Source organism: Carcharodon carcharias, chromosome 4, assembly GCF_017639515.1.
Source record: "Carcharodon carcharias isolate sCarCar2 chromosome 4, sCarCar2.pri, whole genome shotgun sequence".
Taxonomy (NCBI): Eukaryota; Metazoa; Chordata; class Chondrichthyes; order Lamniformes; family Lamnidae; genus Carcharodon; species Carcharodon carcharias.
Genome location: NC_054470.1, coordinates 122,798,099 through 122,824,442, shown reverse-complemented (window position 1 = coordinate 122,824,442; position 26,344 = coordinate 122,798,099). Strand labels below are relative to the sequence as shown.

Sequence of the window (26,344 nt, the reverse complement as noted above, 5' to 3'; positions counted from 1 at the left end):
GGGCCTTTGTAGTATCCATTACCTTCAGCTGTTTCTTGGTATAATGTGGAGTGAATTGAATTGGATGAACACTGATACCTGTGATGCTGGGACCTCAGTATTAGAGAAATATCACAAGCTTGGCTGTGAAGAAGATACTGAGATGAGAATGCTTTGGCGGAGACTGTTTATTGCAGAGCTTACCCCTCCACCCTAACACCCTCTCCCCCAGTGCTGGCTGACTCTTCTTTATAGACGCATCGGAGTATAATTAACCAATCAAAACCCAACACCTGTTCACCTTATCCTACTGGGTATTTAACATCCATCAACAAAACCTATTAGATACTAATAGATTCCCCTCTTTAAATTAAATTGATATGCAAACAAAAACTATTCACAAGAAAAATACAAAACGATAATACATTATTTCATTATACAAACAATCTTCAACGTGCTCTATATTCCTCCCCCGTCTTGAAAACAGAAAACAAATTTAATAAGGTTACAACATGAAAATGTCCGTGTTCTCACAATCCATTTTAATACGCGGCATCGCTCCTTGAGGACATCCAACAATTTCTTTGGACAAGCAGATTTTTTTGTGAAACAGTCCAACAACCGGTTACCTGTGTTGACCCATGTTATTTTGCAAATCTCCTTTCTTTCCAACATCTCTTTTATAATAATGAGATAACCCCTCAAACCGTTTTTCCACAACACTCTTTGTTGAATGGACAGTGTCCCAGAGCAAATGATTATCTGTGTAGCATTTTATAGGTACATTTTTCATCAGTTGCCCCTTATATAGGAGTTCCTTAAAAATACTTGATACATAGCCACATCTGTCACTTCTACCTGTACAAGTGACTCTGCAGCTAAGGTGCATAGATCTACTCTCTTTATTTTCTTTGATTCCCATGTTAATGGACAATATTTATCGTTTCTTCCCACTAAAAATATAATGAATCCTGCTGTACTCGAATAACCATTCAGAGGTTAGCGTGTGAGGCATCACTAAAAATGATTAATTTCATCCCTTCTCAGTCACCCAGGTCTGGAAGTCTGAACGTACATTCTTCTAAACTTAATTTCTTCAATATCTTATTTGCTTTTAGCATATTTCAGCATGGTGCTCAATTCTAATACATCATAGCACACATCCGATCTAGCTTGCATGCATAACCAGTTTAATTGCCCAATTAAGCTTCCTAACTGATGTGTATCTTCCTCAGTTGTAGAGTCTTCCTTTTGTGAGGATCTTAAGGGGAGGCGATGGCAAAGTGTTATTGCTGACCCAGGCTAATGCTCTGGGGATCAGGGTTCAAATCCTGTCATGGCAGATGGTGGAATTTGAATTCATTAAAAGTCTAATGATGACCATGGAATTGTTTATAACAATTGTAAATTGTTATAAAAATCCACTAATGCCGTTTAGGTAAGGAAATCTTTCTTTACCTGATCTGGCCTACATGTGACTCCAGACCCACAGCAATGTGATTGACTCTTAAATGTCCTCTGAAATGGTCCAACAAGTCTCTCAGTCGTATCAAACCACTACAAAGTCACAAAAAAAGGAATGAAACCGGACGGACCACCCGGCATCAAGCTAGGCACCGGAAATGACAATGGCAATCTCAGCCCTGTCGACCCTGCAAAGTTCTTCTTACTAACATCTGGGGGCTAGTGCCAAAATACGTCCTGTCCCACCAGCAGCACAGACCCAGCAAAGGTGGCGGAACAGTGGTACACAGTCAGGAGGGAGTCCTCAGCATCGACTCCGGACTGCATGAAGTCTCATGGCATCAGATCAAACATGGGCAAGGAAATCTCCTGCTGATTACCACATACTGCCCTCTCTCAGCTGATGAATCAATGCTCCTCTATGTTGAGCACCACTTGGAGGAAGCACTGAGGGTGGCAAGGGCACAGAATGTACTCTGGGTGGGGGACTTCAATGTCCATCACCAAGAGTGGCTTGGTAGCACTGACCGAGCTGGCCAAGTCCTAAAGGACATAGCAGCTAGACTGGGTCTGCGGCAGGTGGCAAGGGAACCAACAAGAGGGATAAACATACTTGACCTCATCCTCACCAACCTGCCTGCTACAGATGCATCTGTCCATGACAATATTGGTAGGAGTGACCACTGCACAGTCATTATGGAGATGAAATCCCACCTTCGCATTGAGGATACCCTCCATCGTGTTGTGTGGCACTACCACCGTGCTAAATGGGATAGACTTCGAACAGATCTAGCAACTCAAGACTGGGCATCCATGAGGCACTGTGGGCCATCAGTAGCAGCAGAATTGTACTTGAACACAATCTGTAATTTTATAGACCAGCATCTCCTGCGCTGTCCCATTACTATCAAGCTATCCTGGTTCCATGAAGAGTGCAGGAGGGCATGCCAGGAGCAGCACCAGGCATACCAAACAATGAAGTGTCAACCTGGTGAAGTTATAACACAAGACTACTTGTGTGCCAAACAGCATAAGCAGCAAGTGATAGACAGAGCCAAGCAATCCCACAACCAACGGACCAGATCTAAGCTCTACAGGCCTGCCACATCTAGTTGTGACTGGTGGTGGACAATTAAACAACTCACTGGAGGAGGAGGCCCCACAAATATCCCCAACCTCAATGATGGAGGATCCCAGCACATCAGTGCAAAAGATAAGGGTGAAGCATTTGCGACAATGTTCAGCCAGAAGTGCCAAGTGAATGATCCATCTTGCTATTCTCAGGGGTCCCCAGCATTACAGATGCCAGTCTTCAGCCAATTCAATTCACTCCATGTGATATCAAGAAATGGCTGAAGGCACTGGATACTGCAAAGGCTATGGGCCCTGACAATATTACGGCAATAGTACTGAAGACTTGTGTACCATAACTTGCCGTGCCCCTAGCCAAGCTGTTCAGTGCAGCTACAACACTGGCTTTGTGAAAAATTGCCTAAATATGTCCTGTACATAAAAAGCAGGACAACTCCAACCCGGCCAATTACACCCCATCAGTCTACTCTCAGTCATCAGTAAAGTGATGGAAGAAGTCATCAACAGTGCTAACAAGCGGCACTTGCTTAGCAATAACCTGCTCACTGATACCCAGTTTGGGTTCCGCCAGGGCCACACAGCTCCAAACCTCATTACAGCCTTGGTTCAAACATGGACAAAAGAGCTGAACTCCATAGGTGAGGTGAGAGTGACTGCCCTTCACATCAAGGCAGCATTTGACTGAGCGTGGTATCAATGAGCCCAAGCAAAACTGGAGTCAATGGGAATCAGGGGGAAAACTCTCCACTGGTTGGATATCTAGCATGGATATCACATATCTAGCACAAAGGAATGTGTTTGTGGTTGTTGGAGGTCAGTCACCTCAGCTCCAGAACATCACTGCAGGAGTTCCTCAGGATAGTGTCCTAGGCCCAACCATCTTCAGTTGCTTCATCGATGACCTTCCTTCCATCATAAGGTCAGAAGTGGGGATGTTCACTGAAGATTGCACAATGTTCAGCACCACTCGCGACTCCTCAGATACTGAAGCAGCCCATGTCCAAATGCAGCAAGACCCAGACAATGTCCAGGCTTGGGCTGACAAGTGGCAAGTAACGTTTGCACCACACAAGTGCCAGGCAATGACCATCTCCAACAAGAGAGAGTCTAACCATCGCCCCTTGATTTTCAATGGCATCACCATCACTAAATCCCCCACTATCAACATACTGGTACATTGACCAGAAACTGAACTGGACCAGCCCTATACATACTGTGGCTACAACAGCAGGTCAGAGGTCAGGAATCCTGCAGAGAGTAACTCACCTCCTGACTCCCCAAAGCCTGTCCACCATCTACAATGCACAAGTCAGGGGTGTGATGGAATGCTCCGCACTTCCTTGTGCAGACCTGATGGGCCAAACGGCCTCCTTCTGCACTGTAAAGATTCTGTGATTCTGTGGATGAGTGCAGCTCCAACAACACTCAAGAAGCTTGACATCATCCAGGACAAAGCAGCCCTGCTTGATTGGCACCACATCTGCAAACATTCACTCCCTCCACCACCAATGCACAGTGGCAGTAGTGTGTACCAACTACAAGATACAGGAATTCACCAAGGTTTCTTAGACAATACCTTCCAAATCTGCGACCTCCACCATCTAGAAGGACAAGGGCAGCAGACACATGGGAACACCACCACCTGGATGTTCCCCTCCAAGCCACACACCATCCTGACTTGGAAATATATCGTCGTTCCTCCACTGTCGCTGGATCAAAATCCTGGAACTCCCTCCCTAACAGCACCATGGGTGTACCTACACCACATGGACTGCAGCGGTTCAAGAAGGCCACCTTCTCAAGGGGCAGCTAGGGATGGGCAATAAATGCTGGCCCAGCCAGCGAAGCCCACATCCTGTGAATGAATTTAAAAAAAATACATCTCCAGGTTTCACCTAATTATAACCAGGGCTTTCAGACTGTGCAATGGCCGTCCATGCAGAACTTTATTTAAGACTTTCTGCAAGTTTCAGCATGTTGTATAATTTATCTTCTGAACAACCACTTGAGATTCTCTTTCCTTAGAGGAAGCTGATCAGGCAGAATCTCCCCTTCTGATACCTTGCTGACTCTCATTTCCCAGATATTGTTCCCAGTAGCCAAGGACATTACTTTTTCACTTTTATTGGATAAGAGTAATGGTTCTTTAGGTTCGGTTTGACACCTCATTTGGTACCAAGTTGTGTTTGCCTCTAATCCAATAGGTCTTTCTACAGTTAGCAACGTCTTCAGGATGAACTCATGAAATAGGAGCAGCAGGTGGGCCATAGGCCCCTCAAGCCTGATCTGTGTAGTCACACGGCTGCTTTATAGATTTTGTTTGTAATCCCATTTTGGATCTTTGTGTGTACATTGTGTGTGCCTGGCCAAGGAATTGTTTCAATGCAGGAACAAAGCAACTAATATCACAGTGTCCGATGTGCATGGTTTGGCACTTTGTATAGGTTCTGAGAAAAGTCCAGAAAATGGAGGAGAGTTAATTACCATTCCTTTGTGCAGCTGAGTGGAAATGATATGTTTCCCAAGAAAGCTTTGGGATGGCTTCAAAGTGTATATATGGGGACAAAGTAACCATTGTATCCAGTGAGAGGACATGAGTTAAAGCAGCTCAGCGAATGTGAGAAACAAAAATCAGTACCTAGCATGTGTGCAGTGGTACAGTTCTTATCACTCTCAACATGTCATGGAAAAAATCTAGAATTGACAGGACAGTAACTTGGGGAATAGCAGGAAAACAAAATTTATTGAAGCAATAGGAATGGCTGTACAATTGGACATGAGAAAAAGATACAGATTGGCTGTTAAGTCGGATCAGATTGGTTGAAGCGTTGACATGTTCCTTTTGCCTGCATATGAATATGAGCCTCTAGCACGTGTAAGTGAGCCACACTGTGAGCGCGACTGATAATCTTAAATTGATTGCATGATTCTTAACACATTCAGGATTATTCAGCAAGTGCTGTCTAATTCCAGAATCACATCTAACATTAAACATTATGTTCTAAGTTTTGCAGGCACGAGCAGGTTGAGTACGATTAGCATTCTGCCTATTGCAATTAGCCAATGGGAACATATTCAGGTGCTATGCCTTTTTAAAATTAAATAAAAGCGAAGGGAACAAAATTCCCTGGTGCATTCTCCATGGCAATGCCTCGACCAGAGTCGACTTGCCAACCAATCTGCACACTTTTCTTATGCAGTATAAACTGTTGCTTCCTTAGAAATTTGGCATTCTTGTATCAGCCCTTACAATTCAAGACGAAAAGTTTCAACAGCATGTCTCTTTTTTCAGTAATACTCAAGTTCTGTGCTACCAAGTGACTACTACTAAAAACAAAATTCATATAAATATCCATCTTCACCTCTCCAACATATAATGCACTGGTCTAAATGCTGGAGCAGACTGACGACAGTTTCTCTGGGACTCTGTCTCTGTTGAAATATGCATTTAAGGGATAGCAACATGATATCACTAGAAGGGAAGTGTCCTATATAATCAAGTCTTACTTTCACTTTTCTCTTTGAGCAGAGCAGAACACACACACCAGAACACACACACATGCACCTCAAACTGCCCGAAGGAAAAGTGAATTTATTCCAGAGGGGCATAGCTACCTCAAACAGATGGCCTGGTGGCTTCTCTGGTGTTGGACATTTTCATGCCCTCTCTGCTCCGTAGGACTGACCTGGGCACTTCACCAATATTATGAGACTCTCTGGGGAGCATTTGCTAATTCTGCTTTCTAACTGTCTTAATAAACCCCTCCTCCAATAATGTGGGATGTGGTTAGAGTCTCATTGAGTCAAGTGACTTCCTTTGACTGAATGGAGTCAGTGGAATGTTGGCCCCGTTATTCTGACAGTTGGTTGTACTCTTTCCTCTGGGAATGAAGGTTGTTTGTTCAGGGTTTGAAGTGTATAATCCAGGGTAAAAATTCCAGTGTAGCACTGAGAGAGGTTCTCTTCTTTGAATGAGATGTTAAAGATCCTATGGCACTATTGGAAAAAGTGCAAAGAGTCCTCCCAATGTGTGGACTGTCATTTCTTCCTCAGGCAATAAGACCCAAAAGCAGATTTGATTGGTTATTCATCCGTATCTGTTTGTGAGATTTTGTTGGGAAAGATTGTTGGCACTGATCAGAGAGATCTTTCAAAGAACCGACACAGATACAATGAGCTGAGTGGCCTCCTTCTGTGCTTTATGATTCTATAAAAATGTGTGTTGCTATGTTTTCCTACGTAACAACCACATTTAATTAACTATATATGAAGCACCTTACCGCTTTATGCTTGATAGAAATGCAAGGGTTGTATTTCTCACAGACAGGAGCTCTATCTAGTTTCAAACATCACAACATTCTATATGTGCTATCTTTCAGCATCACAAGACAAAATAAAAGCAGGAAATGCTGGAAAAACTCAGCAGGTCTGGCAGCATCTGTGGAGAGAGAAACAGAGTTAACATTTCAAGTCCAATGGCTCTTCTTTGAAACCCATTTATTTTAAATTTTCAATCTCCTTAATGAGGTGATATTTCCCAAACACTTTCCAGGTTAACAGTATTTTAAAAGCCTGACATTCTGACATTCTTCTCTGTACTGGAATAATGATATAGTAATGAATGTCTTCACTTGCTGGCTCTGCTCTGGTTACAGAAACAAGCCCTCACCCAGTCATCTGTTTCTGATCACAGTCTCTGTTACTACCCTCCTTCCCATTTTGCCTGAGCGTGAATGATAACAATTGTTATGAAGGACTGGAGTTTATGTGCACTTTATATAAAGAATGACTCAGTCCATAAAATACACCGCTTACCAACCAGAACACTGCTTCCAGAACTCAACACTTCTTTAATTCCAGGAATAGTAGCAAATATTGTGTAAGCTTCAGACCCAGTGAGTGCAAACTGTTGGAGCAAGTCCTTCAATTCGAGTGAGACTCTTGGGGGATCTGTAATGTATTGAATAGAATGTGTTTTACTGAAAGATTGGTAGAAAATAAGATATTTAAACAGCTAGTGAGATTTGGCATGAGGTCACTGAACTGTGATACCCATCACATAGGAATTTGAAAATTGCATCCATACACCTTACAATAAGATCACAAACTCATTGAGAAACTGCAGCACAGTCTACAGTGTTTACTCAAACTGATTTCCTCATCATCAAACTGCCACAAGAGCCATGGAAATTACATCAAAAAATATGACCAACTGCCACAAAGACAAAACCACATAAAGGGCTGAGAGTAGTGTATTGTACAATTTTCATCATTACTTTGACCTCATACTTTGACCTCATGTTAACATCAAATTAATTAGACAAGGAGACTAGCAGCAAGTGCAAAGTGAGAACAGAATGGAAGAAAGCGGGAGAAGCAGGGCAATGGGGACAGGGTTCGTGCAGGAAGGAAGAGGAAGGGGGACACAGAGAGGGTAGCACTGGTAGTGTGGGGAAGAAGATGGGAAGGATGGGGGGCTGCAAAGGAGAGCAGACAGCAGGACTGATGAAGGAAGAGAGGGTAGGGAGGAAGAAGAAAAAGATGGGGGTGGGGGATAGTGAGGTTGGTGAGGTGGGGTGGGAAGGGGAGGAGAAGCGAGCTGGAGCATTTTTGTGGAGCCCAGGGGAACACTCAGACAAAATCTGACACAAAAATCAATATTTACATTTTGAGACAGGCTACCCATGATCACTTTAAGGAGAGGAGGAGTTATCAATTAAAAGAAACCACAGGAATGAGCTGATAGTGGAAATGAAATGCTTGAAGGCAGAGAAATAATGGAGAGCAATGACAATGCTGAATGCTGCCCTCCATCAGTACTATTCCTAATCATTAGAAATCTCTGGTGATTGCTGATTAATGAGTAAAATGTAATGTCCTGAACGAATGCATTTTCTTACCGTGTAATAGCAGATTTGTTGTTGCCATCACTTGGCCAAGAGTGTTTGATGCATGACAAGAGTATAATCCCTGATTTGCTAAATTGGCATTAATTATTGAGAGAGATCCATTCTGGAAAAGCAGAACATTCCCATCAAGTGAACCCTGGTATTTTGTCCAGCTGACTGTAGGCTCAGGAACACCTGTAAAACAATAAGCCGTGAAGAATCAAAATAAATATAACTTTTTAAAATTTTTAGGAGGATAAAACAAAGACATTTTGCTGCATTCACAAATTGTAGAATATGTTAAGTGATCAAATGTAAAGCCAGCTCTAAGTAGTAAATTAAATCAGATCCATCTGCATTCATCGGCTTGTATTTCCTCATGTGGCAAATGAATGACTTGCCATAATTCCTTTCTTGACCTTTCTGAGCTCATTTATCTCGCTATTTACTCCACATATAATTGTGGTGCTAACTTGCGAGTTATTTTCAGCACCTGATCAGGCAATTTACTGCAAAGAAACTGAAACTAAGACTGTACTGGCCAGTCAGGTCAATGCATCTGTTTCTGCATCTCATGATTAGTTTGCTATTCCTTCTAGAACTTTAAGACCATATTTTTCTCTGTTCTTTAAAGTTTGTACAGTCAGTATTATTACAAGGCAAGAAATTGAACATTAACAATTATAAATTTACGCATATCTATAAATAAAGGTGCTTTCAAAAACTTCATTCATTAACCATTTGAGGGTTTCAATAACATTTCAATTCCTGAAGGTTACAAATGTTCAGCATTTTTTAAGATTTCTAAGGAATAATACCGTAGGGATTACACACCCTGCCCTCGGAACTGAAACAGCTATGGTCCAGAGCACAGACAAACATGGAATCCAGTAACATTCAGTTTCGCATTTTAAAAATGATTTGTTTTCCTTGTTGGAGGTGTGATTTCTAAAAGATTCTAACATTGGTTCTCCAGCCAGTCAGAATAGAATGGTCTGTATTGGATGTATTTACAGAAATAGGTGCACTCAAGTGTATAAGCTGCTTCTCCTATGAGCCCTTGAGGTATTAGTAAATGGAACGGGTAGATGACATGAATTCACAGCAGCAGCTCTGCACATCTGGACATCAGCAACTCCTGGTTGCAAAGTATAATGAATTAGAGCTCAATTCATGAAGCTGAGTTTCCCAAGAGCAACTTCCTGCTTAATGTAAAATACGGCAGAGGGAGAAAGTATGCAATTAATAGACCAGCTCATGTGGAGTACATGGAGACACAGGCAGAGAGCTGCAAGTAGATACCACCAGTCAGGTACTACCCAATGTGGCTGATTCACATAATAAGGGACCATTGCTGTGCAAGCCCCAAAAAAGGGCAGGACCATTCCTATCCCAACAATGAAACCCTGCAGCTAGCTCCTTCAACAAGAGAATTGCTTGGAAGAAGTTACAGTTTAGATATTAGGTGCCATCCATCAACCCAAAGCAGCACTGTAACAGAATACATCAATGTGACTCAGGGAGTGGGGCAACTGTTTTTCTTTTGGATTGTCTTAGCAAGAAACCAGCAGTTATAATGGGCTGACTGTCCTCCTCCTTGCTGTAAATGCCTATGGTTCTATACATCACACAATTTGTTGAAATTATAACATTTAAGCACTTGATTTGTATATCATTTTGGTTTCCTTGACTGTGTTCATCCCAAGACTTTTCCTCATTATGTACTCTGGCTACAAATTTTCAAAGCCTGCTTGAGAATGACTCATGCCTCATACCTTCTACATTACATGGACTCTGTGCAAGCCTAGTAACTTACACAGCTATGGCAGCACTACAAGAGCTCATTAGCACATGTCTCTGTAGACAAGTGCAAATGAAAATGGTCGCTTTTCCTCATATAAGCCACTTGGCTACCTCGCCAGTCAGCCCATTACACTACATGGCAAACTTGTCATTCTGCACCATGGATAACATACCCTTAAACTAGGTATGTCATAAAATATCATATATAACAATGTACTGTTCCCAAAGAAAATCTGTAACAAAAAAACACACCTTTCTGATATAATATCAATAAATTAAAAATTAATCCATAAAATATCTTTCAAAAGTACAATCTGGATATTAAAGTTCTTTGCCCTGGGATATTTTGCAAATGATTAACAGATGAATTATGTTTAAAATGCAATTTTGTGCCACAATGACCCAGATCTTTCAGTCTCCAGATTGTCAGGGACCAGATGTATGATCCAAGATGTGTGTCAGGACCCTGCGGAAGTCCCGATGAACTGACCTCCTTGGGAATTACCCGGGAAGTTTGAACTTATGAAGGGCACTTCCCCTGCTCCCAGGGATCCTCAGCAAATGTCTCCAACTCTAAGTTACAGTCGGAGACTTCGGACAGTACTGTGGGACCCACCTGAATAGTTACCCAAGAAACGTTAAACAGAAAAATTCTAGGCTAACCCCTGGGTAACAACAGAACTGATCCCCCATTTAAAACAATTTTTTTTTTCTTTCAGAGGGTCGTGAATCTATGGAACTCTCTTTCTGAAAAGGTGGTGGAAGCAGAGTCTTTGAATATTTTTACGGCAGAGGTGGATAGATTCTTGGTAAGCAAGGGGGTGATAGGTTATCAGAGGTAGGCAGGATGCAGATCTCAGGTTCCTATCAGATCAGCCATGATCTTATTAAATAATGCAGCAGGCTCAAGGGGCTGAATGGCCTACTCCTGCCCCTTGTTCATATGTAACTACCCCCCGACCCCCCTGATGAACCTCCTGATGGCCCTGCCTCACGATCCAACCTGTCCAGTCCCTGACCCGACTATCTCTCCCAACCCACCTGCCACCAAACCCACTTATTTAACCCACCTACCCATTCACTCATTGACATTCACACTGGAGATTTGAATTTACCATATGGCAGCTAGTGCCATAAATTGGGTCGTGTCTTGTCTTCCCCTGACTCTACAGCCTTACGATGGAGTTCTCTAACGGACACTGCATTCTGCATTTCGGGGGCAGTCGGGCTCAGGAGACCCAGCAAGAAATGTGGAGCAATGTCCAGGCATGGAAAAGTTCAAGCGGAGTGGCAGTTCGATGTTGATTGCCGCTTTGAGGAAGATCCAGGCCGTTAATTCCAATTTGATGCCCATTTCCATGCACACGTGGTTCCACCAGGAGGGTAGCAGAGTCTTTACAAAAATCAGAACGGTTTTTTAATGTTTTCCAAACAGCCAATCAGAGATTGGACATATACTGGGAGATAAACGGCTGCATCGATTGGATGCAAATTGGGAGATGGACGTTGGGATCTTGCGGAGACCCTGATGCACTCACATGTGTGGAAATTACCCGGGAAGTTTAAATTTCCAATGTGCTGATGTCCGCTGTTGCAAATGTGTCCATCACCAGCTCAGGGCAGGAACTTAGGCCAGATACACAGAGAGGGGACGGTGACTCCCAGTGAGTCTGGGGAAGAGGGTGGCGGTCACTCCCAATGAGTCTTGGGGAGAGGAGGGTGGTAACTCCTAGTGAGTCTGGGTGAGAGGGGGGTGGTCACTCCCTGTGAGTCCGGGGGACAGGGGGACGGTCACTCCCAGTGAGTCCGGGGGAGAGGGGCGGTCACTCCCAGTGAGTCCGGGGGAGAGGGGGGCGGTCACTCCCTGTGAGTCCAGGGGAGAGGGGGCCGCTCACTCCTTGTGAGTCTGGGGGAGAGGGGAGTGGTCACTCCCAGTGAGTCCGGGGGAGAGGGCAGTCACTCCCAGTGATTCCGGGGGAGGATTCGGCAGTCACTCCCAGTGAGTCCGGGGGAGGACTCGGCGGTCACTCCCAGTGAATCCGGGGAGAGGGGTTGGTCGCTCTCAGGCTGGAGGTGAGGGGGTCGGTCACAACTCTGCTGCCGATGTCAGGCAAGCACCCAGATGTAGCAGTAAGGTTAGGAAAGTTAAAAACATTAAGGAGCACAACAGTAACAACATGTAAATAGAATCACAGCTATTTCACATCTCCGTTTTTTATGATGAGCTGTGTTGCTGTCATCCATGGTCCCTCCCCTTACCCATTGCAGATGCCACTATCATTGGTCTCTCTTCTATGTAGTGTGCTTCCATAATACCACAGTGTGTGCCCCCTTTTACAAATCATTCTCAACATCAGTGATGTCTCGACCTTAAAGTTAAGTGTGTTTGTGGGAGGAACCTCGTTCACATGCTTTGCAGGGTCATGTCCTGTTTATTCTTGACTGTGTAAGATTGAGGCAGAGGTGTTCTCCTATTTCGTCTTCATTCTTGAAAGGTGAAGGTGTGGTGAACAAGGAGAGACATGTTTACACATGTAGAAGGGTCATATATCCTGGAACTCCATGTGCTCTCTGTCATCCAGCAGGGTTTTCAATCTCTGAGCCCATACTTAGAGCTTGTGTGCACTGCTGTCTGTCAACCTCATTTCCAACTTTCTGAGTGTACATCTGCTGAGCTCACTAATAAGTGGGGCACCCTGCCACCTCAACGTGCTGAAACTCTGCCCCTTTCAGCCACATTCTTGCCCTGATGCTCAATCTTACAACCTTGAATGGTTTTCCATCTGTAATTGTCTGTTTGCAGCCACAAGGCTGGCATTGCAATGTTGGGATGCAGCGCTATTGATCCCATCACCTAAACACTCGCCGAGACAAGTGATGCTAATTGAAAATGGTGATGTTTGGCAGTCAGCACAGCCTTTCAGCAAGCTCTGGAAGTGCATATCATAACTTTAGACAATGTTGAGGGGAGCAGTGGGATAGGAGTGAGGATGTACTGAAGTTGAATCTGCTCTTTGTTAGCAATGACTCGTCACCTTGAGGACCTCCTGGTGTCTGAGAATTTAGGAATTCGCAAAGACCAGGGCTGGGCAGGAGGGAACAATGTGTGTCTTAAAGAGGAAACATCTCAATGTCTGGAAGCAAGTGTTTGAACATTGTCATCTTCAAGGTGGAGTTAGGTAGACTTTTGTTAGGCAAAGGAATCGAAGATTAGCGGGGGTAGATGGGAATGTAGAACTCAAAACACAAACAAATCAGCCATAATCTTATTGAGTGGCGTAGCAGGCTTGAGGGGCCGAATGGCCTACTTCTACTCCTATGTCGTATGTTTGTATGTTCAGGTGATCCACATGCATAGTAAAGTGAGGATAAAAGCAGGCCAATATCCCTAACTGAGAGTGCCAGATGTTAATGTGATAGAGAAGAAAGTGACACAGAGGATTGAGTCATCTCAGAATAGAGGCAGACCTGCTCCATCCCCGGCTGCCTTGGCCAAGTGTCACTGATCAGTGTCACCATCGATGTTACATAGAATGCGTTGTCCCATTGCTGGAGATGGATCTCCTTGAGCTGCTTTCTCAGATTGAAGGCATAAAACTACGAGCCCATTGAGGACAGTGGAACAGTTCCTGGCTATTGTAGGCTGCCATTGTGAATGGGATGCTGGAGAGACGCTTGAAGAGACAGGAACTTCTGATGTCTGATGCTGGGACTTCCTCCTCCAGTTAACACCTCATCTCAGCAAGGACACACCCTGCTGGGGCTTCATCATCTTCATAGGATCAGGACAATGTGCACCTAATGTGTATCTATTCACTCTTATTTTGAAGTGCATGAGTGAAATGGGATGAATAGCAACACTGGTGTTCATGTGGGCCATTGATGGAGGGCACTTGTCCAAGAGGGTACTCACTGCATCTCGTCACCCTCCTCATGAAATCTGGTGGCTACGAGGGTCTCGTGTGCAGACCTGCCTCATTGGCCTGTGCTATGGCCTCTTCTCCTGCAGCCTCGGCTTTCTCCAACTCAATGCCCTCATCCCCTTCAAGGTCCTCCTCATCATCATCTCATCATCTGGCAAGTCCTCCCCACTTTGCAGCACCAGGTTGTGCAGCGCACAGCAAACCACAATGATCCATGAGACTCTCTGGGGAGTGTACTAGAGTGCTCCACCAGATCTGTCTGCACATCAGAATCGCATCTTTAGGATCTCAATGGTGTGCTCCACCAATGTGCTGCTAGTGCCATGAGCTTTGTTATACCTTCTCTCTGCAGGATTCTGTGACTGCTACATGGGCAGTTACCCTTTGTCACCAAGGAGCCAGCCCTGGATCCTGTGTGGTCCCTTGAAGATGTCTGGGATCTGCTCAAGATGTGTGAGTCATGGATGCTTCCTGGGTGTCTGGTGCAAACCTGCAGGATCAGTTTCTCATGGTCACAGACCAGCTGTCCATTGCGCAAGTGGAAACCTTTCCGGTTTTTGTATTGGAGTGCCTGTTATCAGGGAGATTTTATAGCCACATGAGTGCAGTTGATGGCACCCTGCACCCTGTGGGAATCTGTAAATCTCAGCAAAGCCCAGTGCTCTGGTGTCCTGGCTTGCTTGATCTCTGTTGGAGTTGATGTAATTGTGAGCTTTGGCAAAAAGGGCATCTGTTACCTCACGAATGCATTTGTGCATCGACTCTTGAAAGATCCCACAGAGGTCCCCAGTGGAGTCCTGGAAAGAGCCACTGGCATGGAGGTTTAGAATGGCTGTCTCTCAGAGCCATGGGCAACGGATGGCCTCCCAGTCCCATGGCACCAATTCCTGGAGAATGTGGCAAATATGAGTAGCCAGATCCCCAGACATGCGGAGCTGTCAGTGACACTGTCTCTCGCTCATCTGCAGATAAGACACACGACTTCTTGCAAGGCACCTACTCACGATGTGTCTGTGGGTCTCATCCCCAGTGTCTGGAGGGGTCCCTGCTGCCCCTTGGTCTTGAGGGTATTGCTCCTCCCTTTGGCAATCCAGGTGCCTCTGTCGCATCTTCTCCTCCTCCTCTCCTGCCTGTAAGCGGTATTGCAGGTTGTGATAAATCCAGCCTCCGTCTTCCTGATGGTCTCCTCTCTGCAGTATCAGTGAGGAAGTGACAAGTGTCAGCGTTAGTCTCCGAGGGTCCTCTTTCTGTCAATGGCTCATCAGTGAATGTGGGTTCACGGGCTTTGTTCCTGTGTTGGAAACTAATCACACCGAAATGATGGCTGATGTGGGCCCCTCCCAACATGGCCGACTGTTATGACATTGCTTTGGCCAGGTGCTTGGATGTGCTGCTTTCAGCCCAGGTGCTGGGACCCTCATTCATTGCACTCTAATACTACATTCTTTGGAATAAATATGAGGGTAAATGTTCATTCAGGAAATGAGATTATTTGAGGGGGGTCTGATGCTCCTCTTCAGTGACCCATCCAGCACTACAATCCTAACAGGCTTCTGGAATCTGATGTGCCATGTTGGGAAAGGCAGCCGCCATTGACAGCGGTAAACTTATTTTTCTGATCTCATGATATTTTTTGCTCCCCACCCACCATGATGCCTGCCATGGGCCAGGCTGGAATATCCCACCCAATGTCCCTGAAATGGATCTTTTCTGAGACACCATGGAGTCAGCATCATGATCTATAGACTCCTCTAGCTGGTCTTCTCCTTATCCTGAATACCTCCCTCCTATTCTTCCTCCTTTAGTGCACGTATATGAGCACACCCACAGTCAATACCACGGTAAGGGCTCCTTTACTGAAGGGTAGGAAACAAACAGCTCAAAGACAGCTTGCAGAATCCTTTCTTAGCGCCACAGCTGAAAGTGCGTTTTTCTAACAGTTTCAGTAAAAGCGAATACTTCAGACAAAGTGGGTAGACATTCAAAGTTTCTGTACTCAGCCTGGTTTGAGAGTCGTGTGGGTAACTTCTTCACTTTTCTACAAGCTTAACTTAATTCAAGTGCAATTCTGACATAAAAAGCAACTGCAGCAATTTTCTCCCCTAGAAATCTCAGAACTTCAGTACAGACATGTTAGCCCATTTTTATAATACTATTTAACCACCATCCAGAAGGAATATCTTACTGAGCTGCAAGCCACAGTCAGTTTAGTGTTTGGTAGAAATACTGTTTAGCTAAAGAGCTATGAACAGGTTCATTGGATCCACTTGGTAATTTCTTGTAATGTACAATTCATGAGAAAGCTCTACCCTTAAAACTTTAAAATACATTAAACATTTCTAGATAATTCTTTGTTTAATTAACATTTGAAACAATATGTATAAATTTAAAGACAGTCTTACCATTGACTTGGCACATGATTGTGATATTGGCTCTCAACCTGGCTTTCACAACACTTCCCACATTCACCCTGACAGATGTCGAATTAAAATTCACCAAGTCATGTTTGGACACCCTAATTACTGGCTTCCCTACAGAAAACAAAGCAGATGGTATGGTACGTAATCACTAAATATTGAGGAAACTTTAATTGATGAACTACATTTTCCAAACAAAACATTGAATTTAATGTAGATATCACCACTTATATTAACAGTTGTAGTTTCTAGAATTTCAGCAGCTGTAGTTTAATGCTTCGATTACAACTCCCATCCTGGTTCAATTGACCTGACAACTGAAATCGTTGCCAATGAGCTTTTATGCCCCATTAGAAAATGACAAATTGTCACTGCATAAACTGATAAAATTGTCAATTACTTCAGGAAACTAAGACATATGATTGATTATAATTGTAGCAAACCTGTTATGGCAACTTTGGTGGACAAGGAATCTAAGCCAATTGGATTCGTAGCAGTGCAAGTGTAGACTCCCACATCAGACTCATTTGGCATAAGTATTTGCAAGGCCTGATCTGGAAGAATTTTAATTCTGCAAGGGGAAAATAAGCAATCAGGAGTTCTGGCCTGAGAAAATGTATACAAAACTCATCTTCCCATCAATATGAATACAAAAACACCCACAGTAAGCTCAACGACTGAAGTAAATTGTTATTACCAGAAACAGTGAATCCTTTCTAAATTTGTTACACTATTGTGTAATCTTTTAATTATTACTAACCTCTTAATTTATAATAGGCTTTGACCCAGTATTAATATTTTGCTTCATATCTTCACACATACTTTTTCCCCTGCAGGAACAGTGGGGAGGGTTTGGAAGGTTAGTAATCAATCTGTTTGAAATGTCTCATGAATGCTTTTTCCATGGTAAGCAAGCCCTGGAGTGGGACTTAATCCTGGAGTTTCCAGTTCAGAGGCAGGAACACTGACCACTAAGCGATGAGACCTCCAGACATTACAATATTACCTTTAATGCAGAGTAAGAACTGTCTACGAAAGCTCATCTTACCACAGTGAAACATGTGGATGTTGGAGCCATAACGCTCATCAATTGTTCAGTTGAACCTCCCGTCAAATTTCTATTTGCTAAATATTTAATTGTAAAATTACCAGCTGTTTTGTAAATTTGGTGTGAATAAAAAAACAAGAACTGCCTCTTATACGGCACATTTTCATTTCTACAGCACTAACCAAGGCACCGGCCCTATGGGTAGCACTTGTATTTCTGAGTCAGAAGGTTGTGGGTTCGAGCACAAAAATCAACACTCCAGTGCCATACTGAGGAAGTGCTACACTGTTGCAGGTGGCTTCTTTTAGATGGAATGTTAAACTGAGGCCATGTCTGCCCATTTACAGGTGGATATAAAAGACCCTATGATACTATTTTGAAGAAGAGCAGGGGAGTTACCCCCGGTGTCCTGGTAACTGACCGGTGGAACAGGATTGAGGAACTGAATGACCTCCCCATGTTCCAATGCTGTTACTGATAAATATTGTTTCAGGAACAGCATTTTCCATTCGTCTCTAGCTTTTTCCTTCCCTGGTTAAACCAGATCTCAATCTAATAAATTTAACATCAGTGTCAAAATGCTTAAGCCTCTCCTGCTATCTGTACGCAAGACCTTTTGAAAATCCAAGTAAACTACCTCTACCAGATTATCCTCCTTCAGTAGCTTAGTTACCTCCTCAAAGAATTTTGGTAGGTTTAAGACATGACCCAGCATTTCTTATTACTCCCTATGCTACACTGCTCTTTAGCTGTTACTTACTATATCTCATTTAATGATCTGAAATATGTTGCTCCCTGTGTATTTTAAGCAGTTTGTAATTGCCAGGGTTTTGCTTTGCTCCTTTTATAAATGTTGGGATATTTACCATGCTCCATTAGTCAAACACTACTTCAATATTTACGGAGCACTGCAAAAACAGCAATCTATTTCCTCCTCTAATTCTTTAAGAGCACTAACCTACATCCCCGTCTGGCCCAAAAGTCTTGTGTATATTCATTTCTCCCATTTCTGCAGGACACATTTATTATTAAGTTGTGTATATACTTACATAACCAGTCCAAATCTCCTTGATGGTTTCACCATATTAGTCATTAGACTTTCATAGAACCATTCAGCAAGATGCTATTCAGCCCATCATGCCTGTGCTGATTCTTTAAAAGAGCTAACCAAGTAGTCCTCCTGCATTTTCCCTTTAGCCTGAAAATTCTTCAATTCAAGTATTTATTTAATTTCCTGCTTCCATCACCCTTTCAGGCAGCGCATTCCAGATCACAGCAACTTGCTGTGTAAACTAATTCCCTTGGCTTTTTCCCAAAGATCTTAAATCCACATCCTCTGGTTCTGACTCCTGTCACTGGAAGAAGATTTCTCCTTATTTACTCTATCAAAACCGTTCATGTTTTTGAACATCTCTGTTAAATCTCCCCTTAACCTTCTCTGTGCTAAGGGAACAGTCAGAGAGTCTCCACATAATTGAAGTTCGTCATCCCTGATACCAGTCTAATAAATCTCCTTTGCACCTTCACTAAGTCCATGGTGTTCTTTTTAAAGTGTGGTGGCTAGAATTTGACACAACACTCCATCTGGGGCCTAACCAGTGGTTTGTAAATGGTTATCCCAACTTTGTTGCTTTTGTACTCTATGCCTTCACTTATAAGGCCATATATTTTAACAGCCTTATCAACTTGTTCTGTCACCTTTCTGTACCTGCATATCCTTAAATTGAACCACTTAATATATATTGCCTCTTCGCAGCTTTCCTTTCTAAATGCATCATTTGGACAGAATTTGCCCCTCTTCCTCCTTTATGAAATTAATTTGAAGATCTGTTCAATCTGCCCTATCCTGATAACACTTTAATTTACTCCTTTCATGGCCCTGCCTTCCTCTAACATTCTCTCCAATGTTTACATGGCTATAAAATGTTTATATCCATTTGCAATTAATCAAGCTCCCTCATTCCTTTTCTAAAAGTTTCTTTTGCTATCTGCAATTGTCTTTTCCATAAATCTTCATTTGTATGTTTAAAAGTATTTGTTCTTTTTAATATTAAATTACTGCAGCCGGGCTCCTGCAATGCCTCTCTTTTTAAGAAAAAGCAGAATGTACTTTCTTTATTCATCATCTTTAGTTACCTAAACTTAATTTCCCCTTTTCTTCCGTGGTTCTATTTTTAAATGCAGCTTCCCATTACTTTTCCCTGATGTTCTTTTCTCAAGTCCAAAATCAGCTTTTCCATAGTTTCTGCCAGCTTTTGTTTTTGGCCTTGGCTTTGAAAACAATATAGAATCTAACAATACAATGGGGTCTTCACCCATGGGGCTAACCCACTTAGGTGGACCACACATACCTTATAGAAGCTGTCTAATTTAATCCCACTCATTTCAATGGTTGATGCCCAGGTGTGTTCTGTAAGGAGTATAAGATCCACTTTAACACACAGGCAATCTATCCTATTGTATCAGTAGATTGCTGGATGCCTAAGCCATTTGGGTCTGAATTGTTATCATGTCTCACAAATTTTTCAAAAATTGATTGGTCAATTGTGTCACCACTTGATTGACACTGAGATTTTCCTTAAGGATGTAGAGAGAGATTTAAACTCTGATTTATAAAATAGGTTCTGATGATCACATTTAACAGTTTTGTGTTTGTTGAAATGTTCATTGCTGGTGAGGCCACATAAACTGTACCAACCCCACACCTGATGGAGATTGAGCAGCTGGACAGTGAGAATGAAATGGATGAAACTCACACTCTATCTCTGCCGTGTCCCATTTTAAAATGCTTTTTTTTCAGACATATGAGGCACCCAATGGGAGCCTGGTACAGGGCTACAAATATCTCAATGAAACTTTAATTCCAGCCTAAATCAGAAGAGAAAGACACTTGTAGGAACTACTTCAGCAGCAATAACCAGTAAATGATTCCCTTGAGGATCAGGAAGAGCACGAGTGTGAACAGGGAAGGTATAAGTCTCCCCTGGCCAGAAAGCTCTATCACAAGCCACTGACTGCCCTGGAATTCCATTACCCTATTAGTCCACACTGACACTTAACCTAGAGCCTGGTGGAAGGACCTAGGCCACTCAACATTCCTCTATTTAATGGGGAAGTTGATCATAGTGGCGTAATGGTATTCTCACTGGGTAATGCTCTGGGGACCTGTGTTCGAATCCCGCCATGGCAGATTATGAAACTTGAATTCAATAAAAAACCTGGATTAAAAGTGAAACCATTGTTGATTGTTGTAAATTCCCATCGGGTTCACTAGTGACCTTTAGGGAAGGGAATCTGCCATCCATACCTGGTCTGGCCTACACATGACTCCAGATCCACAGCAATGTGGCTGACTCTTAAATGCCCTCTGATCAAAGAAAGAATGGGCAATAGATGCTGGCTGAGCTGGTGACATCCATGAATGAATTAAAAAAAATCAGTCTCACCAGTTGCTCACCAGGCTGCTTCCACACCACAGAGTTAAAATTCCCACAATGGCAGGAGTAGGCCAAATGGCCCCTCAGGTCTGCTCTGCCAAAGATCACGGCCGATCTGATGGCAGCACCAATTGCACTCTCCTGTCTGCTTCTCATGACTCTTGACTCCTTTGTCGATCAAAAATCTGTCTGATGCTGCCTTGAATATATTCAATGACCCAGCCTCCATTGCTCTCTGTGGAAGAGAATTCCACACACTAATGACCCTCTGAGAGGAAAAAATTCTCATCTCAGTCTTAATGGGAGACCCCTAATTTTTAAACTGTGTCCCTAGTTCTGGACTCCCCAATCACAGGAAACATTCTCATCAGCATCCACAATCTTACATGTGTTATAAGATCACCTCTCATTCTTTTAAACTCTAATGGGTATAGATCCAACCTGCTCAACCTTTCCTTATAATATCCCCTTTGAGTGACCTGGGGGTTAATTCACACAGGGATTTTCCCCACTCAGCCTGTGTAATTTCCATAGATATTTACATTAGCAGGTTTTCTGCAGAACTTCCAGTGGAGAGTGGGAGAAAGCTGAAGACATTCACCTTCATAATTAAGCTGAAAATGAAAGCCACTGAACAACCACCATTCATTTAGTGAATAAATAGGGAGTGAAACTGATGGAAAAAGTTATGATTGATAGCCGAGAACATTCCTGCCTGATTTTCAGCACTCGCAAGTCAGTTCAGAAATTTGCAGTTTTCTTTTGCAAAGCTCATCTCATGAAGAGATTTATTTCCAGGAATTTCAATGTGTTTGCCACGGTTTAAATGATATATTGGAGGTTAAAGAGTGTGTGAAAGGTCACTATTCACATTGCAAAATGAAAGCAATTTGCTGTGAGATTTAGCTGTTAACAATTTAATGTTTAGACCCGTTTTTGTCAGTATTATTAATGATTTCAAAGTCACCAACATGATAACTTGCTTTAATGAATTAAAATGCATCATTTACTACAATTTATAAATATTTGATGGCCTAAAAGGTACATCTTGTGTCAGAACAACTTGTAAACATATCCACAGTACTTAATAGAACTTAACAAATCCATTGAAACCTCTGACAAACTTACTCAAAAATAACCATAAGTAGAGAAAAACCTTCACTCAGACTCTGTTAAGTCTGGTTAATTCACAGTACAGGAAGAGAATTCAGGAAAATTAGATATTCTTTTGTGTGGAATACTTCAGAATTAAGATTACATGGCCTCGGAATGGCTTATTCTTTTAACTTTGTGAATCATTGGAAAAGATCTGATATTTTTGGGAAGGGTGGAGTTGGTATTCTTTAAACCAATTCTGAAAAGCCACAAACTAGTTTTCACCAATCTTTTGCTACTTTCAAATATGTTGATCTATTTAGAATTGAATCTGAAGAAACATGAAATCAATGTTAAAAGGTGGAAAGTAGTCAGTAGCTATGAACACCACAGCTTTTTGCTATTGAGCTGACACTGTGTCCACTACTAGTTGAATCATCACTATCCAGTTTCTAAAGGAAACTGTTTTACTCCATGATTAAAGCAAGGATCTATTTGTAATTTCCTGCATCTTCAATTTAAAACAAAACCTGAAATATACATGACAACAGCCAAGGAAACAAGGAAATTGCCTCTTTAGCAGCAGCTATACATTAATCAGTTAGAAGCCCCATTTGAAAGGCTAGACTTTATTATAGCAGAAAGAAAAATAACTTTTTCAAATTTAAAACATATGAATGATACATTCCCAAATCATTATAAGTAGCAACACAGACAAAACCACAAAAAACAAAGCAAGCATTGAAGTTGATTTCTAGAGGGATAGAGTTGAACACAGAAGCTGGTTAAGCTTGTATAGAACCTAATTAGATCACATTTGAAGCACTGTGAAAAGAATTGGGCCTGAATTTTTGTGGAGTTGGAAAGTCTCTGTGCCTTAGGAAAAATGGCACAGGAGCCTCAGTTCTGGAAGACCTGCCCTTCAGCCTCCCATCCACCATTTTCGCATGGGGGATGGGATCAGGTGTGGGCGGGGGTGAACATTTGCATGTCCATGGTTCATGGAGGCAACTGCACATGTAAAAGAGATCGCAAAAAAAGGCAAAAGGACAGAGTTGAAGGCTCTGTATCTGAATGCATGTAGCATTCATAGCAAAACAGATGAATTGACAGCTCAACTAGAAATAAATATGTATGATCTGATAACCATTACTGAGACATGGTTGCAAAATGACACAGACTGGGACCTGAATATTCAAAAGTACATGACATTTAGGAAGGACAGGAAGCTAGGAAAAGATGCAGGGTAGCTCTGTTAATTAAGAATGACATTGGTACAATAGAGAGAGGTGACTTTAGTTCTGGAGATCAAGATGTAGAATCAGTTTGTGTAGAGATGAGAAATAGTAAAGGTAAGAAGCTACTTGTGGGAGTGATTTATAGGCCCCTAGCAGTAACCACACTGTAGGATGGGGTATACAGGAAGAAATAATAGGGTAAATAATGAGAAAGATATGGTGATAATCATGGATGATTTAAATTTACATATAGATTGGACAAATCAGACTGCCAAAGGTAGCCTGGATGATGAGTTCACAGAGTGTTTTTGGGACAGTTTCTTCAAGCAGCACATTCTAGTATCAGAGAGCAGGCTATATACTAGATCAGGTAATGTGCACAGAGACAGGATTAATGAATGACCGCATAGTGAACGTGAGCCTAATAGCAGTGATCATGATATGATTGAATTTCACATTCAGTTTGAGGGAGAGAGGAATGGATCTAAGGCTAGTGTTTTAAACTTAAATTAGGGCAATTCTGAGGGTGTGAAGACAGAGCTAGCTAAAATGAACTGGGAAATTAGGTTAAGGGATAGGTCAGCAAAGATGCAGTGGCAGACATTAAAGGAAATATTCCAGAATACATAGAAAAGATACATTCCAGTGAGAAAGGAATACTCTATAAGTGAAAGATACACCATCTGTGGTTAACTAAGGAAATGAAAGATAGTATTAAATAGAAAGAAAAAGCATATAATTCTGCAAAGATAAATGGCAGGTCAGAAGATTGGACAGAGTATGAAGAATAGAAAAAATGACTAAAAGATTAATAAAGAGGAAGAAATTAGAGTACGAGAGAAAACTAGCTAGAAATATAAAAACAGATAGTAAGAGATTCTACAATTATTTAAAAAGGAAAAGAGTAAGTAAAATGCATGTTGGTCCTCTAGAGACAGAGCCTGGGGAATTAACAATGGAAAATAAGGACATGGTGATTGAATTGAACAGATATTTTGCATCTGTCTTCACTGTAGAGGATATTAATAGCATCCCAGAAATAACTGTGAATCAGGAGGTGAAAGGTAGGGAGGAACTTAAACAATTACAATCACCAGGGAAAAAGTACTAAGAAAATTTTTAGAGCTAAAAGCTGACAATTCCACAGGTCCTGATGGACTTCATCCTAGAGTTTTAAAAGAAGTGGCTGCAGAGATTGTAGAAAATCCCCTAGATTCTGGAAAGGTCCCATCAGATTGGAAAATAGAGAATGTGGTTCCTCTATTCAAGAAAAGGAGGCAGAAAGCAGATAACTACAGGCCAGTTAGCTTGACATCTGTCAAAGAGAAAATGCTGGAATTTATTATTAATGAGGTTAGAGTGGGGCCCTTAGAAAATCTCAGTGCAATCAAGAAGAGTCAACATAATTTTGTGAAAGGGAAATTGTGTTTGACTAATTTATTGGAGTTCCTTGAGGAAGTAACAAGCAACGTCGATAAAGGGGAACCTGTGAATGTGCTTTACTTAGATTTCCAAAAGGCATTTGACAAGGTGCCAAATTAAAGACTACTATGCAAAATAAGAGGGGGTAATGTATTAGCATGGATAGGGAACTGGCTAGCTAACAGGAAACAGAGAGTAGGCATAAATGGTTCATTTTCAGGTTGGGAAGATGTGATGAGTAATGAGTGGCATGCCACAGGGATCAGTGCTGGGGCCTCAACTAGTTACAATTTATATAAATGACTTGGATGAAGGGACTGAATGCCTGGTTGCTAAATTTGATGATGACACAAAGATAGGTAGGAAAGCTAGCTGTGAAGAGGACATAAGGAATCTACAAAGGGACATAGATAGGTTAAGTGAGTGGGCAAAAAATTGGCAGATGGAGTATAATGTGGGAAAATGTGAACTTGTCCATTTAATAGAAAAACAGCATAATATTTAAATGGAGAGAGATTACAGAGCTCTGAGGTACAGAGGGTATCATGGTACTTGAATCACAAAATGTTAGTATGAGGTGCAGCAAGTGATTAGGAAGTCAAATGGAATATTGTCATTTATTGCAAGGGAAATGGAATATAAAAGTCAGGATGTTTTTCTACAGTTGTACAGGGCATTGGTGAGGCCACATCTGGAGTACTGTGTACAATTTTGGTCTCCTTATTTAAGAAAGGATATAAATGCATTAGAAGCAGTTCAGAGAAGGTTCACTCAACTGAGACCAGGGATGTGGGGGGTGGAGGGGGTGTTGTTGGTGGGGGTGAGTATGATCTTCTGAGGAAAGCTGGACAGACGCTGGGCCTGTATCCATTGGAGTTTAGAAGAATGAGAGGTGATTGTATTGAAACATGTAAGATCCTGAGGGGACTTGATGGGGTGAATGCTGAAGGGATGTTTCCCCATGTGGGAGAGACTAGAACTAGAGAACACCATTTAAAAATAAGGGGTTTTCCATTTAAGACAGAGATGCAAAGAAATTTTTTTCTCTGAGGGATGAGAGTCTTTGGAACTCTCTTCCCTGGACAGCTATGGAGGCAGGGTCATGGAATATTTTTATGGCCAAGATATATTGACTCCCTTGTTAGTCATGAATCTAAGAGTATCAGGGATAGGTGGAATATGGAAATGAGGCCATGGTCTTACTGAATAGCGGAGCAGGCTCGAGCAGCTGAAGGGCCTATTCCTGCTCCGAATTCGAATGTTCATTTATCTTGTTCAGTTCCTCGTTTCAAGCAGGGGCTAAGTGGCTTCCCAAGGAAGTGGGATATTGGAAAGAGAATATGACACTGCTCCATGTTCTAATTCTCTTGAATTATCATACAATTCTGATGCAAAAAAGGGAGATATTGAAGCTTACTGATGTTCCTCAGTTAGGTCAGATTTTCCATCATGAAATTCCACTTCAAAGATATTTTGTATTGGTCACATAGCACATAGCCACCATTCTCAATGAAAACTGTAAATAATCTGCTTCCAAA

The 26,344-nt window shown here is 42.2% G+C and overlaps 1 protein-coding gene across 1 annotated transcript in view; it reads right to left on the bottom strand.

The window, feature by feature from the left end:
- LOC121276782 (ADAMTS-like protein 1) overlaps nt 1–26,344 on the bottom strand; it is a 128,350-nt gene that overhangs the window by 21,515 nt on the left and 80,491 nt on the right. Inside the window, exons 4-8 of the mRNA XM_041185327.1 lie at nt 19,966–20,024; nt 14,640–14,720; nt 11,421–11,619; nt 8,436–8,618; nt 7,351–7,485 (exon numbers count right to left, since the gene is read on the bottom strand). Coding sequence (XP_041041261.1) covers nt 7,351–7,485; nt 8,436–8,618; nt 11,421–11,619; nt 14,640–14,720; nt 19,966–20,024 — 657 coding nt within the window. The remainder of the gene's footprint in view (nt 1–7,350; nt 7,486–8,435; nt 8,619–11,420; nt 11,620–14,639; nt 14,721–19,965; nt 20,025–26,344) is intronic.